The sequence below is a fragment of the Rutidosis leptorrhynchoides genome, chromosome 7 (assembly GCF_046630445.1).
Source record: "Rutidosis leptorrhynchoides isolate AG116_Rl617_1_P2 chromosome 7, CSIRO_AGI_Rlap_v1, whole genome shotgun sequence".
In the NCBI taxonomy this organism is placed as follows: Eukaryota; Viridiplantae; Streptophyta; class Magnoliopsida; order Asterales; family Asteraceae; genus Rutidosis; species Rutidosis leptorrhynchoides.
The window spans coordinates 14479399-14494831 of NC_092339.1; the positions used below are offsets into that span (position 1 = coordinate 14479399).

At 34.2% G+C, this 15433-nt stretch overlaps 1 protein-coding gene and 1 long non-coding RNA gene across 3 annotated transcripts; both read left to right on the forward strand.

Annotated features, from left to right (window-relative positions):
* LOC139858960 (BRAP2 RING ZnF UBP domain-containing protein 2-like) lies at positions 1-4064 on the forward strand. Its single transcript, XM_071847786.1, has 12 exons — positions 1-376; positions 584-699; positions 795-903; positions 988-1099; positions 1492-1589; positions 1843-1949; positions 2032-2257; positions 2657-2710; positions 2870-3035; positions 3090-3123; positions 3277-3331; positions 3751-4064. Exons 1-12 carry the CDS (start codon positions 128-130, stop codon positions 3844-3846), a joined length of 1422 nt encoding a protein of 473 aa, XP_071703887.1. The 5' UTR covers positions 1-127; the 3' UTR covers positions 3847-4064.
* Positions 4065-5757: 1693 nt separating this feature from the next.
* On the forward strand, positions 5758-14195 carry LOC139857808 (uncharacterized). Of its 2 annotated transcripts, XR_011762707.1 has the most exons (7): positions 5758-6127; positions 6234-6442; positions 7764-7851; positions 9155-9445; positions 12404-12888; positions 13223-13288; positions 13920-14195. It is a non-coding gene; the product is annotated as an uncharacterized lncRNA (long non-coding RNA). The 2 variants fall into 2 exon arrangements; XR_011762706.1 differs by having other exon boundaries at positions 5758-6442.
* Positions 14196-15433: the final 1238 nt, after the last annotated feature.

A 15433-nucleotide genomic window follows, 5' to 3' on the forward strand; every position in this document is an offset into this window, starting at 1 on the left:
CGGGTTGCACTCAACCACTCTTAGCTCGCGGTCTAACCGCCTCACGATTAACCTTGTTCTCTTTGAACCTCATCAAGCAAGCGTGTATGATCAGTCAGTCATTCTAACCGGGAAAGAAAAAAGCACAATGTCGGAAGCAACTTCAGCAAACGCAATTTCGATTCCTACATCAACCGTCGCCGATGATTACTTCCGGCCGTCGTCCGTCAGTAAGCTTCCGATCACCGATGTCGGTGATTCATCCTCCCCATCCTCATCCAATGCTTACGTAACTCAGGCCTTCCCTTTCTCTTCCGGAAACCCTAGAATCGAAGAAATCAGAGCCGTGATGCAACTCTTTCTAGACGACGCCGTTTCGTCATCCTCCAATTTACCTGTAAATTCTCACATGTCTAGTACTATTTTCTATAATCATATGTTCTAATTTTTCGCTAATTAATTAGATTATATGTATTCGTATCTCAATTTATTAACTGCAGCATGATACTGGCTACTAATAACATGTTCAGTTTGCTAATTAACAATCGATCACGATACTACGTGATGTTAGTGATGATCTTTTAATTTCTCTGATATTGTTTAGGTTGGAAGAATGCCTCTTATATGTGTACTTGGAGTACCAAATCACATGACGTATGCCGACTTTTGTCAGTTTTGTGGCTCTTTTATTCATCATATCTTGGACATGCGCATAATCAGGTTGCTATTTACAATTAATTTGCATATAGTACTCTGTATAAAAGCTTTTATTATATGACCTAGCTTATGTTATTGCTTAACGTCTTGTGTTTTAGGAATGATGGAATGGAGAATTGTTACAGTATTTTGGTAAGGTTTGATGAGCAAAAATCAACTGATGCATTTCATAAGCATTTCAATGGACGACGTTTTTCATCTCTGGAGGTTTCTATTCTTCTTTAGCTATAGTTTGTTTGAGAATTAGTGGTGTATATATGCTTTGTAGTAAATTGTTGTGGATGATTGCAGACAGAGTCATGCCGTGTGCTTTTCACGGTTGATGTGCAATATACAAGCTCAATTGAACACGCACATACTTCTGCTGCAAATACAGAGCAGCCTTCTTGTCCAGTCTGTCTCGGTAATTTGTAACTTCTGATTCCACACTTATATGCTATTTTTACCAAAGAAGGAATAAGGTGTTACATATCGTCAAGTGTTTATGCAAATCTATCATAACGTTCTGACCCTCCATTCTAGCTTTATAGTCCTTTGTTTGACTTGATCTTTATTTTGATCAGTGTATTATCTCTTTGGCTTCTTTATGTTTAATAAGTTTTCTGTTCCCTTCTTAAATGCTGCAGTATTTGGTTTATTGATGCGTTTGAATGTATTTTTACGTTGCATCCAAGAAGTTTTATGAATGTCCCCATGAAACTGTCGATATTCATATCTGAAAATCATGAATTATAGAACATAAGCTGTTTTTCCTTCTATGTGAATTATCACATATTAACATATCTTTCTATGTAGAGAGATTGGACCAAGATACGAGTGGGATTTTGACAACTATGTGCAATCATTCATTCCACTGCTCGTGTATATCGAAGTGGACGGACTCTTCATGTCCTGTAAGTATAAGTGTAGTGCATACCGTCTTATTTTGTGCCCCCTTTGATGAGTGATGACAAGCCTATAGTAGTTTAAAAGTTGTTTTGTACTTGGCACAAGTTCAGTTAAAAACATATCTAACATGTTGATATCAACCTTCCCGTTTGAACCTTGTTTATATCCGTATATAAGGTCAAGGGGAGCGCATGATTGATAAATAGTCAATTGTGGGTGTCCATGTAGTTGTTCTTAAAACTCTCAATATTATTGTAGGTATGTCGATATTGCCAACAACAACCTGAAAAGTCAAAATGCATGATCTGTCAAACCTCAGAAAATGTCTGGATATGTCTTCTTTGTGGCTTTGTTGGATGTGGCAGGTGACTCGTTGTTACTTCATTTGTGATTTAATCGATGTGCAGCATCATCCAGCATGACAACACAATGTTGATTGTGGTGTAGGTATAAAGAAGGACATGCTATTGAACACTGGAAAGAAACACAACATTGTTACTCTCTTGAAGTTGAAACACAACGTGTCTGGGATTATGTTGGAGACAATTATGTCCACCGTTTAATTCAATCTAAAACGGATGGAAAACTGGTGGAATTGAATAATTACAGTGAGCGTAATGACGGTGATTGCCCTGGATTTCACGAGGCTCTTTTGAATAGTCGAGTTGAATCTGTACTATTACTTTCTGTCTTCATTTTGAATTTAAAATTTCGGAAGTAATAATTTGAGGTGGAAAATGGGCGGGTTGGATAAAGGGTCAAAAAAGGTATTAGTGTTACGGGTTGAAACAAGTCAGGCGGGATTGGCATGAAACAGTTTGTCCAACTTTTTATTTTAAATATTTTATATAACTGTGAAGTTTGATAGCCAAGGCTTAGTATTCTATAAAACCTAATATTTTAATTAAAGTTACTTGAGGTTCTATACTTACAAAATACAAAAATTAAGCAATTTTTGACTTGTTTGATCCATTAGAGGTATAGCATAACTCAATTGACCCATTTATAAGTATATGGGTCAACTGCCTCTTACGGTGCAAATCACGAGTGATCACTCTTGTTTTATTTGCAGATTGTTAACGAGTATAACGAGCTTCTTACTACCCAACTCGAGAATCAAAAGACTGTAAGTTCACTTTTATAATTCACAGGAATGAATTAGCATAAAGTTTTTCTTTAATTTTTGCACTTATAAATTATTATAATATTATAATACTGTTTAATGATGCATGTATTAATGAATGAAATTAGTGCTTTACATACTGGATTTGTTTCTTTTTTGCAGTATTATGAATCTTTACTCAATGAATTTGAAGAACAAAACGAGAGAGATATTTCAGGTGCTGTAAAAGATTCTTTAAAGCACAATACAAAGTTGCAAAAGATGCAAGCCAAGCTAGATAAAGCTCTTAAAGAGAAGAAGTTTCTAGACGATGTAATTGTTTATCTCCGTACTGATTGATTGATACGTACACGAAAAAGAACAAAAATCAATAATAATATTTTTTGGGAAGGGATCATTTTGAAATATCAAGAAAGGTATCCTTAACACATTATTTTTGCAAGAGATCTTTAATCTTGTTTATGTTCTTTTGATTAATTTTGTAAATAAAACTCAAGTTTGATAAATAGCTAAGTTATACGTGTTCCCGTAGTCATTTTTTCTATGAACTTATTATTGTTTATTTGTAGGGAGAAAGAGGCTTCAAGGCTCAAAGATCAAAAGATACAAGAACTGGAGGCCCAGGTACAGTTCCACATTGATGATTCTTCGAGCTATTTAAACTTGTATTACGTATTTGGTGGCAAAATGGGTGGGTTTGGTAATGAGTTGGAAGAGGTTCTGGTCAGGTTGTCCAGGCCATTGATATATTTATTTTCTTATTTATAATATAATTTATAATTATAATAAAAGTTAATGTACCACAAGCGTTGTGGAAACTATAATTTTTAAAAGTGTTGTTTGTTTGATAATGCAATTTATGAACTTATTAAGCATTTGGAAACACGTTGGCCGATTTTCGCCTGGTCAACTGATTTGTTCCGCTTCCTTTTTTTTTTTATCCAAGTCTAAAAAACAGTACCATTTTGTATCCAAAAATGATAATGATAATTGAGTCGAAATTGTCTCTTGAAGTATTGCTGATCTTCCTATGTGGTTATCAGCTTCGGGACTTGATGTTGTCTCTTGAAGAAACAAACACAGAACAATCACACAGAAGGGATGGGGACGTTTTATCACTACAGATGAAGTCCTCGTGAAAGTTTAGCTGTTAAGAAACCGGTGGATGGATAAAATGAACTTTGTATTGAATGATATTATTATACAAGTTAACGTAAATAGGTGGTAGTTGCTCTATTTGGTATCTTTCCAAATTCCATAGGTTTTTACTTCCTTTCATTCCAATTCACTTGCAACAACTTTTTTTTATTTTTATTTTTATGAAGACCTTTTTTTAGGCGTTGAACCACCTACATTAGACACATATGTTGTGGGACAAGTATTTTTTTGGGTATATATTGGTTTCCGATCTGCTTTGCGATCCGACTTATTCCAGGCGACCACCCGTGCAAGAATAGTCCGGAGTCATCACGAATGAACCTCCATACGAATGAACCTCCATGAACAAAGGGGAAACATTTGCACTAGGAGAGATTCGAACATGGGACCTCTGGGAGTTTCACCATTTTTAGAGGTAAAGTTTGACCAATAGCTACCACCCTTGTGGTATTATGGGACAAGTTGGTTATACGTATTTTTCGCATGTACGAGACCTTTTTTAGTGAAAAAAACATGAATTATAAATAAAAGAGATTGAAAAGATCTAAAAGTATTACAATATAATATTCAGGCTCGACTAAGTCAATAAATCCAATGATCTATTTGACATATATAATGAAGATAAATCAAATTACATCCCAATACGTTGCACAAATACAAATCACTTGAAAACCAACATGTGAAACCACAACTGAAACTCCTCACATAGTTTGACCCTGTCAAAAATGGCATCGAACGTCTTTGAAGACTTGAAGAACAACCAACAAACCGATTGCATCGAAATAGCAACAACTACTGCAACTTGACCATACATAACTTTTCTACAGAGAATGCTTTCATATGCTATTTTTTGTTAGGTTTGAGACTCATGTGATGTAATACGTGTTACAGAGTAAAATGCAAAATAATCAACTGAGATGTTTAAACATAAAATCGCTCCTCTCTCTCATAATGTTTACATGTGATCGTTAGTTAAAAATTCAACATTTGCTAATAAATATCGGTTAATCGACATATAAATATAGATTTAGTTTCATGATTAAAATGTAGGATAATAATCCAAACTATAAGAAGAATGTTTGGTTTGTTGTAATCGTGTTGTGAGCTCGTACTTGCTCTCTCTAAAGGTTTACCTTTAATGAAATTTACCTAGTTTTTTTTACGATTTAATTTTTTTTTTTTGAGAAAAAAAAAAAACTACAGTATAAGAAGAATGTAAAACATAGAAATATTAGACATAAAACCCTAGAGTTCTACCTAGGGATGACAATGGATCGGATATGAATCGGGTAGTGCCGTATCCATATCCATATCCATTTAGTTTTTGTTCATCCATATCCATATCCATATTCATTTAATTTCAGTTCATCCATCCATATCCATATCCACTGGATTAAGCGGGTTAATGGATATCCGTTGGATATTCAAAAACTATTATAATATTTCCGAATATCTACAAAAACGTGTACTTTTTGTCGAAAATAGAACACAATTTGTTGAATTTACCATCAAACATAGATTATGACAAATTAAATTTGTAATTTGTATGTTTATCTTGTTAGATATATGTGTTTTATTATAAACTATCATAGTTAATAGTTAATTTATTATATGGTTGCAAGCAAAATGTATGTGTAACAGTAAATGCATTTTTAATAGTAGACGTGTATACATATATCTATATTTATGTATTAACATATGTATTTCGGATTTTAATGAATATATCTATGGATGATACTTTTTCATCCATATCCATATTCATATCCATTTAGGTTTTTCTATATCCGTATCTATATACATTTAATTTCATTCATCATTCATATCATTCATATGCATTAAAATAGGGTGGATAGTATTGACATCCCTAGCACTTCTACCCTTCATCATTTTCTCTCTTCGTTTTTTTCTCAGGCACAAAACCCTAGAATTCAAATTGTTGGTTCAGATCCGACTGTTTTAGCTTTTCCGGCCACTCGCTTCTTCCTTTCAGCAGTTCTTCTCCATTTTTCCTTTTCTTCCGCCTTCTTCTTTCTCTCCTCCATTTCCGGATATTTGGCCATGTTTTCAGCCATATGACTTTTTTTTCCAGCGCCGGCCAACTGGCGGCGACTACTTTGGTACTTAGTGGGTTGTTGGGTCTGGTATGGTGTGGTTCGGCTTTCTTCATCGCAGATCTATTCTGAGATATTCCATGCCGTTTTCCGGTCACCTGATCTTTGTTTCGTTCGACACTCTTTTTTCGTCTCTCTCAACAGGCGACGAGTAAGGGGTTGTTTCTTTCGCTTGTTTCTTGTCGGTCTCCGGAATTTCTGTCGGTGCCTCTTTTTCCGGCGGTTTTTTGGGTTCACCGGAGTGTTATTTTTTGCAGGTTTCCGCGTTTTCTAATCCCTGGTTCCCGTTTTGCTTTTTCACCTCTGGTTATTTCTTCCTTGCCGGAATCCGTCTCCGGCGGTCGTACCTTTTGCTGCAGTTTCTCCACCAGAAGCAGATTCTGTTAGCAAAAGCTTAGCTTGACAATTTGTCTTTCATCTGATTTATCGGAGTGGATTTTAGAATATTACCAAACCCTAAACCTAGGTATGATATATTTTACTAATTCTTAAATTGCATTTGTTCTGATTTTTAGATTGTGATAGCTAAGGTTATAAATAACCACCTGGTTCACAGAAGGGTAGAAGCATGTTTATAATTTGAAGTAATAAATAAATGTTGTAAAAATAGTAGTGTTATAAATTTAAATGAACTTGTATATTTGTTAGAGGAATATTCATTTGATTCCATAAATTAATTTGAGATTCAAGGGACCAATGAGAGCGCGACATGTGTCGCGAAAATCACATGTGATTGAAAAAAAAAATTCAAAAATTTTTTTTTGAAAAAAAAAATTTTAATTTTTTTTTGAAATTTAAAAAAAAAATTTAATTTTTTTTTTTTTTTACAATAACATGTGATTTACCTGCACAATCACATGTGATTGAATTGTACAATTACATGTGATTGGATTTGCCATGCATAATCACATGTGATTGGTTTTACAATCACATGTGATTGACATGCATAATCACATATGATTTAAAAAAAAAAAATTCGAAAAAAAATTTTCGGGAAAAAATTTCGAAAAAAAAAAATTTTCGAAAAAAAATATTTAAAAAAAAAATTTCGAAATTTTTTTTCTATCACATGTGATTTTCGCGCCACATGTCGCGTTCTCATTGGTCCCTTTGTTTTCAAGCAAATTTATGGATGCAAGTGATTACAACTCATATTTGTTAATGGGCTATGGTTTTGTAAATTGAATTCTCAAGTCGTGAAAGAATTTTATTGATGTAGTGTTATTGATGGTGGAAAATCGCATAGTGGAACTTAAGGGGTACCTTTACTCGTGTTGTATGGTATATCATATTGTACCTTTATTTGCGTTGTGTGATATAGCTTAGTGTAATACGGAGTAAGTAATATTTTTTTTTGAACGGCTTGGTTAGTTGGTAAGACACACGCACGCGTCGAGGAGAAACCCAGGATCGAATCTCACAAGAGGGCTCTGAGATCTATTTCACTCTCAAAGCCATTGGAAATTAAATCAGGGAAAACTCCCCCCCACGAGGATCGAACCTGCACCATTGCTGGAAACAGGGGAGATTTCATGGGTGGCCACCCAGGCTAGGCCCGGATGGTTACGGAGTAAGTAATATTGAACTAATTGGTCTGTTATATCTGTTATATCTGAGTATTCTTCTTGCGAAATAACGATTGAAGTTTCGTTAATGGATTTAGCAAACATGAATAAGTTACATTGATGCGATGTTGTTGGCGGTTGAAATTCGTAAAGTCTTCGTTCCATATTGCATATACAAGTCTTTATCTTACATATTGAAGTGTTTATTATCATGTTTCGTAGGGGAATCAGAAGTATGAAGGGGAAGGAGAAATCAAATTGAGGAAGAAGAATAGAGTTGCTTGTGGATGTATTACTACACAACGAGTTGGTGAGTGTATTACTTTTGACTATTTGGAACCTTGTAGTAAGATTGAATGCAAGATGCCATTTTGGGTTCCGACATCTTTGAATTGAATGTGGTTGGATAAGATGGTTCGGGTCAAAAAGTGGCGAAATGGCTTACTAAGATCTGTGAAATTTTCATGAGCGGGAGGTAAAACTTAAACCTCGCGGTTGCGAGCTGAGTACTCTCAGCGTTGCGAGCAAAGTTTATTCCCGTGGCGATAGACATTCTCGCGGTCATGAGAATATGGGTTTTTGGCAAAAATTTAAAGATTTTAGACCTCACATTTTGGCTTGGAACTGAAAAAAGCTGAAAAAAATATATATGACCGGGTTTTAGTTTGTATTTATTTTTTCGTATGGATGTATGTTTGGATATGTAACTTATGAATGCTCATTGTAACATCTCCTAGCTAGATCTAGGAAAGCATGAATATATGAGTCGGTAAAGAAAAGTCTTTTATTAACAAACTATTTTAGGCCCACCTTAACCACAATAAGTTGTGCACTTGGGTTTGGCCCATCCGTGTGTTTGGACTATGGTTAGGGTTATGGTGCTATGGAGCCATATGCCCTGTATAAGCAACTTTTTATGTGATAGAGGGGAGATACCGAGCCTTTGTTTATTCAAAAATAAATCTACACCGACTTAGACCTAACTTGCATGTTATTTCAAATTATTGTTTTGTTCATCCTTTGTTTTTTTAACTTATTACTCTTCTAGTTGAAGGTGTTTGTGGACTAGAAAAAGAAAACGAGGAGAAACATGGAGAATCTTCTTGAAAACTATCCGAATATAATGGTTTGTATCTCACATTTAGGACAATACCAAAATATACTAAACACATATTCATCGTAAGTCGATGTCCAACGGAATGCCCACCAGACCTACCCTTACAACCTCTAAAATACATACCTCTTCATATTTAGAGCAGTTTTGAGTATCCAATCATTTACTTCAGGAATGAATGCAACTTCCGTTTTATTAATTCTTTCATAATAAATACATATATACATATACATATATACATATAAATATAAATATAAATATAAATGAATGAAATGAGATAAAATAACACCACATCAAAGTGATTCACTTTGTAAATAACAATTTGGTACTTGAACAATTCGAAGAAGATAAAATTGGACACACCATACTATATACCTTTAATCTTATGTTGATCTTCTAAACCTAGATAATGGTTTAGAAATTATTAACTTTGTAATCACCTAGATAATGTTTTAGAAATTATCAGTAATTAACTTCGTAATCTTCTTGCTTCTTTGAGGTTGAGGTTGATATGAAGCCTGGTGACCGTCAACACCTTGAACGACGTATTGGAGCAATTATTAAATCCGAAACTCATGATCACGACGGACCCGCGAACATCAAATTGGAAGAACAGAAATTCGTTCGTATAAAAAGGGAGGACTTTAGGATCGATGGTCCTGATGAGTTTTCCTTGTTCAAGAGTGACTTCGTCAATCGAGCTGAGATCGTTCGCAAGGACATATTCTTCTAAAAAGTTGCTTACATCTCTCACAAACTGGATAATGTCAGTAATGGACTTCAGCCACAAGTGAGTTAAAATCTCACCTAGTTTCATGTTGCATAGAATGGAATAGAATTATCGTTATCATTTTATAAAACAATAAATACGAACATATATACTTATAATTAATGGCTCTATTAATCGAGTCAACAAGCATCGATTCATTGGCGACTTGTCGGCCGCTTGGAGCCTAAATTGAACTTCAGGAAGGTTTGAAACCCATGGAAAATTTGATTCTACCATTTCCATGACGTCTCCTTTTTTTTACCTGCTTATTGGCCAGAGGTCCCATTTGAAAGCAATCTCTCTATCCATAGAGTTTTCTTTATTCTTCACTTTGGGTGAAGAAATGACTTCTCTTTACTCTATGAATAGAGGAAGAATTGTCTATATCTTACCTCTCTTGTACCCCACATATGTGGGATTAGGTTTTGTTGTTGTATACTTATAATTAGTTGAGACATTCTTCGACGGTGGATTTATCAGTTTCTGAGGTATTTTACATTTTCAAAGTCCTTAGGTACGTCATCAATGTTGTCGGCTTCTACCTCTCTGCGTACATCATTAAACGCATGAACACCCTCGCTATTGCAGTAGCGTATCAACCGAGCTAACATCTTGTAGTTCAGCCTTAAAAAAAAAAACATAAGATGATAGAAACATAAGATGTTTCATCAAGCTTTTTTTATCTCGTCCTGAAATATACAACATTACGACAGCACGCGGTGTTGGCAATGACATGATAGAGGGCAAGCTTGACGATGGGTTTGAAGGCGGTACCGTTAGGAATCTTCTTATTACTTAAACTCCAAAAACACGAACTTAGAAAGAAAAAAATCAACCTGAAATTGGTACTTACGTCGTGTTTCTTTGAGTTCTTCCTGGAAACTAAAACCCGATAATTTGGTTATTCATGTTCTCCAATGATGATGTTGTCATAAGTTAAATTATTATGTAAAAAGTCTTGCTTGTAAAAATATGATAACCCTTTAGTTATATTTTTGTAGTTAATAATAGTAATAGTAAAGAATATTTAATAATTTATAAATAGCTGTATTCATAAATAGTATACGGAGTATGTTTTTTATTGCTATCTAAACAAAGTTTTTCATAGCTCCATAAAGGTTAAACTTCTATCTCGTAAGGCATCCCATATTGTATCGACAATATATATTCTTGATAGTTTTATCACTCAACTCGAAGTCCATCAGCTAATGGTCTTCTTATTCGTGGTGCTTAGCGTCGAAAAATTAACAATTTTAACACAGATAGATGTGTTGGCCCACAACTTTTTGTATAAATTAGCATAACATGATAACTTCATAACAATCCTAACTGTTACCTTTATGTCTTCAAAACGTCCATGATATCGATGAACTTCTTTTTCATCGTTCAGGACCCTTTTCTCTCCATTTGCATGTTTGTCTATTGTTATATCGATTGAGTGAGTCGTGGCAATCCTCCTTCGGAACATAATTTGATTAAACATTTCGTCACCAAATGTAGGAATCTCCAAAAGAAATTCAAACTCGCCCAGTAAAGATTATGATATACCAAACATTGGTCATGAATGTTTCTTCTTTAAAGATTTCTTCATTTCATAAGGACACGTTTGATCAAATTATGTTCCATAGGTATATTGCTACGAGTCACTCAATCGAAATAACAATAGACAAACATGCAAATGAAGAGAAAAGGGTCATGAACGATGAAAAAGAAGTTCATTGGTATCATGGACGTTTTGGTGACATAAAGGTAGCAATGAGGATTGTTCCGAAGTTATCATGTTATACTGATTTATACAAAATGATGTGGGCCAACACATCCGTCTGTGTTAACATTGTCAAGTTTTTCGGTGCACAGCACCATGAAAAGAAAAACCATTGGCTAATGGCCTTCGAGTTGGCGGATAAAACTCTGAGGAAATATGTTGTCGATAACATATGGGATGTCTTACGAGATAGAAGTTTAACCTTTGTGGAGCTATAGAAAACTTCAGGTAGTAATAAAAATAATACTCCGTATACTATTTATGAAGTATAGCTGTTTATAAATTATTATATTTTTTTATTATTATCTATTTTAGTTACATAAGTATAGTTGAAGGGTTATCATTTTTTCACAAACATGGTTCTTCACATAATAATTTGACTGCAAACAACATCATCAATGAAGAAGATGGAATACTCAAATTATCGGGCTTTAGTTTCTGGGAAGAAACACAAAGTACCAATTTCAGATTGTTTGTTCTTTTTGTTTTTGGAGTTTAAGTAGTAAGAGGATTCCTAAGGATACCGCCCTCAAACCTGTCCTCAAGCTCATCCTCCGGCACGACGTTGCCAACGCCGTATGCTGTCGTAATGTTGTGGCATATTTCAGGACGAGATGTAAAGGGTTTGATGAAAAATCTTATTTTTCTATCATCTTATGTTTTTTTTTTCCAGAGCCGAATTATAAGATGTTAGCCCGGTTGATACGCTATTGCATTAGCGGGGGTGTTCATGCATTTAATGATATACGCCTCATTGGAGAGGTAGAAGCCGACAATCTTGATGACGTACCTAAGGACTTTGAAAATGTTAAATACATCATAAAACGGATAAATCCACCGACAGAGTATGTCTACAACTAATTATAAGTATACAAAAATAACAAAACTCAATCCCACATATATGAGGATGTAAGATGTAGACAATTCTTCTCCTATTTCGGAAAAAGAAGTGATTCTCCGCCCAGAGAGATAGCTTCCTAATGGCACCTCCGGCCAATAAGTAGGTAAAAAAAAGTATGAGATGCCATAGAAATGGTGGAATCAAACTTCCATGAGTTTTAAACCTGCCTTAAGTTCAATTTAGGCTATAAGCGGCGCTCAAGTCGCCGATAAATCGACGCTTTGTTGACTCGATAGAGCCATTAATTATAAGTATATATGTTCATACTTATTGTTTTATAAAACGGTAATTTAATTTCATTCTATGAAACTAGGTGAGATTTTGAGTCATTTGTCGCTGAAGTCCATTACCAACACTATCCAGTTTGTGAGAGATGTAAGCAAATTTTAAGAAGAATATTTAAAAGGGACAAAAATTTATCTTAATCAAGATCATCGTGATGTGGTAAATGGATGTCGCCCCATCAAATTTTTAGTCAACGACATTCAGAAAAATTCAGACGGCAAGTGGACCGACGCCTTTCTCGTTAATTCTATTTATGGGATGGAGAAGGATCACAAGAAGTACAACGATCCGACGTCAATTTTGCAAGTACTATGCCATATAAGTAATTACGCTGGTCATACCTTTTCAGTCAGCGAGTCCAACAGGATGGATTTCGGTGTGACTTATGAAGCAATACATCAATCTTCACGAAAACGACTCACTAGTATTAGACGTCTACAATATTTTGGCACCTAACGTGACAACGACAAAAGTAGTCTCCTTGCCAGCAAATGTTTTGGAGTGCTATGCCAGGTAATCAAATGACGCTTTTATATAATTCGGCTACCGTGGCTAGGGGCTAGGGCTGTTGAGTTGAATCACATAACATAACAGTCAAAATATTCTATCCTTAGCTCGATAGTTTTTAACTTATAATTTTTTTTTAATAAAACTACATAAAAAATTTAAGTTGTCTGTTCCTTTGACCAAGCTCGAAGGCTCGTACATACAAAAATTCAAAATCTAGATAAACTCGTTTATATATATATATATATATATATATATATATATATATATAATATTTTATATATAATATAATATAATATAGTTGAAGATGCGGTTAACGAATATGGTGTTATGGTTGCAGCTGATCCCACTGTTATCACATATCAGACTGGTGCTTCTATCATTTTAGGAAAATTGCTTTTATCAGGTACTGTGTTTGTGTTATATGCAAGTGTCTAGTTCTTAGATTCTTTGATAGGTTCTTTATGTTATAAATATTATGATTCCATTAGCAGTGTAAGTATTAAGGTGTTAGGGGGTTGTTTTGGGTATATTTTTACGTATTTTTTCTGATAAAAACGCTGCTACACGAATTGAAAATCCTGTAATATTAATCTTATCAGTGTTGATAGAAAATTTTTATGGGATTAGATCACAGTATGGCATTTATACACTGAAAGAATTATACAGTATTAGTTATTCTTCTACATTCTGGTTGCTTTTTAAGTGTGCCCAAATGGGTAGGGGATCATTAGGTCAGGTTGTTGATAATTTTTTATTCATAAGAGTTAATCTACTACATTATGAAATGAACTTTTTTAAAATCATTTGAAATCCCTATGACCGATGTTTGCCCGGTCAACCAATTTGTTCCACTTCCTTTTTATCCAAGTCTATATCTATAAAAAGTTTTGTTTTGTTTTTTTTTTTTTTTTTTTTTTTTTTTTTTTTTTTTTTACTGGTATACAACTCTAGTTGACTAGTTTCAGGGTAAATGGGTTGAAATTGTTGATTGATTTATCAATTACAAGTATGCAATGTTTCTATGTGGTGCTCAGCTACTGTCGATTTGATGTTGTCGAGAAACAAATACTGAACAATCACCAACTTCACAAAGAAAGGATGGGGACGTTTTATCTCTACAAATGAAGTGCTCGTGAAAGTTTAGCTGTTTAGAAACTAGTGGCCAGATAAATTGAACCTTCTATCTATCTACTCTACTAAATGATAATATTCACATATTGAATGTAAATAATACTATAAGTGTTAGTTGCTCCATTTTTTAATCTTACTTTGAATCCATACATTTTTTTTTACTTCCTCTCATTCCAGCTTAACCCTAAGAAGTTTTGTTTTATTTTCCAAAGATATAGGCGTTGTGCTGCCGATCTAAGACGCACATATGGTTGCTATTGTAGGACAAGATTAATACATATTTTCACCTGTTTTAAACATGGAATAGTAAAAAAGAGATTTGTGGGATTATAGCCGATGTTAGAATAACTAACAAAACTGATGCAATAATGGTCCCTTACATTATACTGTAATAATTTAGTTTAACAAACAGATGTAATATGGGATGGTCTGGATGGACCAAGAGATGTAGAGACGGTTATATGATTACTTGGATAGTGGCGGATTGGCTTGTTACTGTTTATAATCTCTACTGGATGATAATAGTATTCAAATATTGAATGTAAATAATACTCACTCTTGTATGCGTCAACTGCCTCTTCTAGTGCAAATAATGCTTACTCTTGTTTCATTTGTGGATTGTTAACGAGTATTACGTGCTCCTTACTGCCCAACTCAAGAATCAAGAGATTGTAAGTTTTCAGTTTCCGGGAATTGAAGTAGCATAAAGTTTTTGATTGAGTTTGGCACTTATTTATTATCATACTACTGTTTAATATTGCTAATAATAATAACAATGACATAGGGGTCGTTTGGATGTGCGATTGAGAGTGATTATGTGATATTAAATAATTACAAGCGAATACAAAATTGCAACAGATGCAAGCCAAGCTAGATAAAGCTCTTAAAGAGAAGAAATTTCTAGACCATGTAATTGTTTTTCCTCCCTACTTCTTGTCTTGTTGATTCATACAAGATTAAGAACATTTTCTTACTAATTCTTTTTTTCCTTTTGCACTACTTGTAGATCAATGAGAATCTTTTGAGAAATAAGGAGATATGGGAAGGGATCATTTTGAAATATCAAGAAAGGTATCCTTAACACATGTAGCTGCAGCTTACACTTACACGTGATCTAGGATTTTTGCAAGAAATAATAAAACTTGTTTATGATCTTCTAACTTTGTAACTAAAGCTCAAGTTTGATTAATAGCTTAGGTTTATGTGTACCATATTCATTCTTTTTATGAACTTATCTCGCTTTATTTGTAGGGAGAAAGTGGCCTCAAAGCTCAAGGATCAAAAGATACATGAATAGGAGGTCCATGTACATACATTGATGATTATTCGAGCTATTGAAATTTGTATTTCGTAATTATTGGAGGTGGCTAAATGGGCGGGTTGGTAATGATTTGGAACAGGTTCGGGTCAAAATTGG

Excerpts from the sequence above, each read along its gene's own strand:
- LOC139858960 (XM_071847786.1), top strand. The coding sequence starts at position 128 with ATGTCGGAAGCAACTTCAGCAAACGCAATTTCGATTCCTACATCAACC. Across the intron at positions 377-583 it reads CGTCATCCTCCAATTTACCT|GTTGGAAGAATGCCTCTTAT; the intron begins GTAAATTCTCAC and ends GATATTGTTTAG. Across the intron at positions 3,124-3,276 it reads ATTTTGAAATATCAAGAAAG|GGAGAAAGAGGCTTCAAGGC; the intron begins GTATCCTTAACA and ends GTTTATTTGTAG.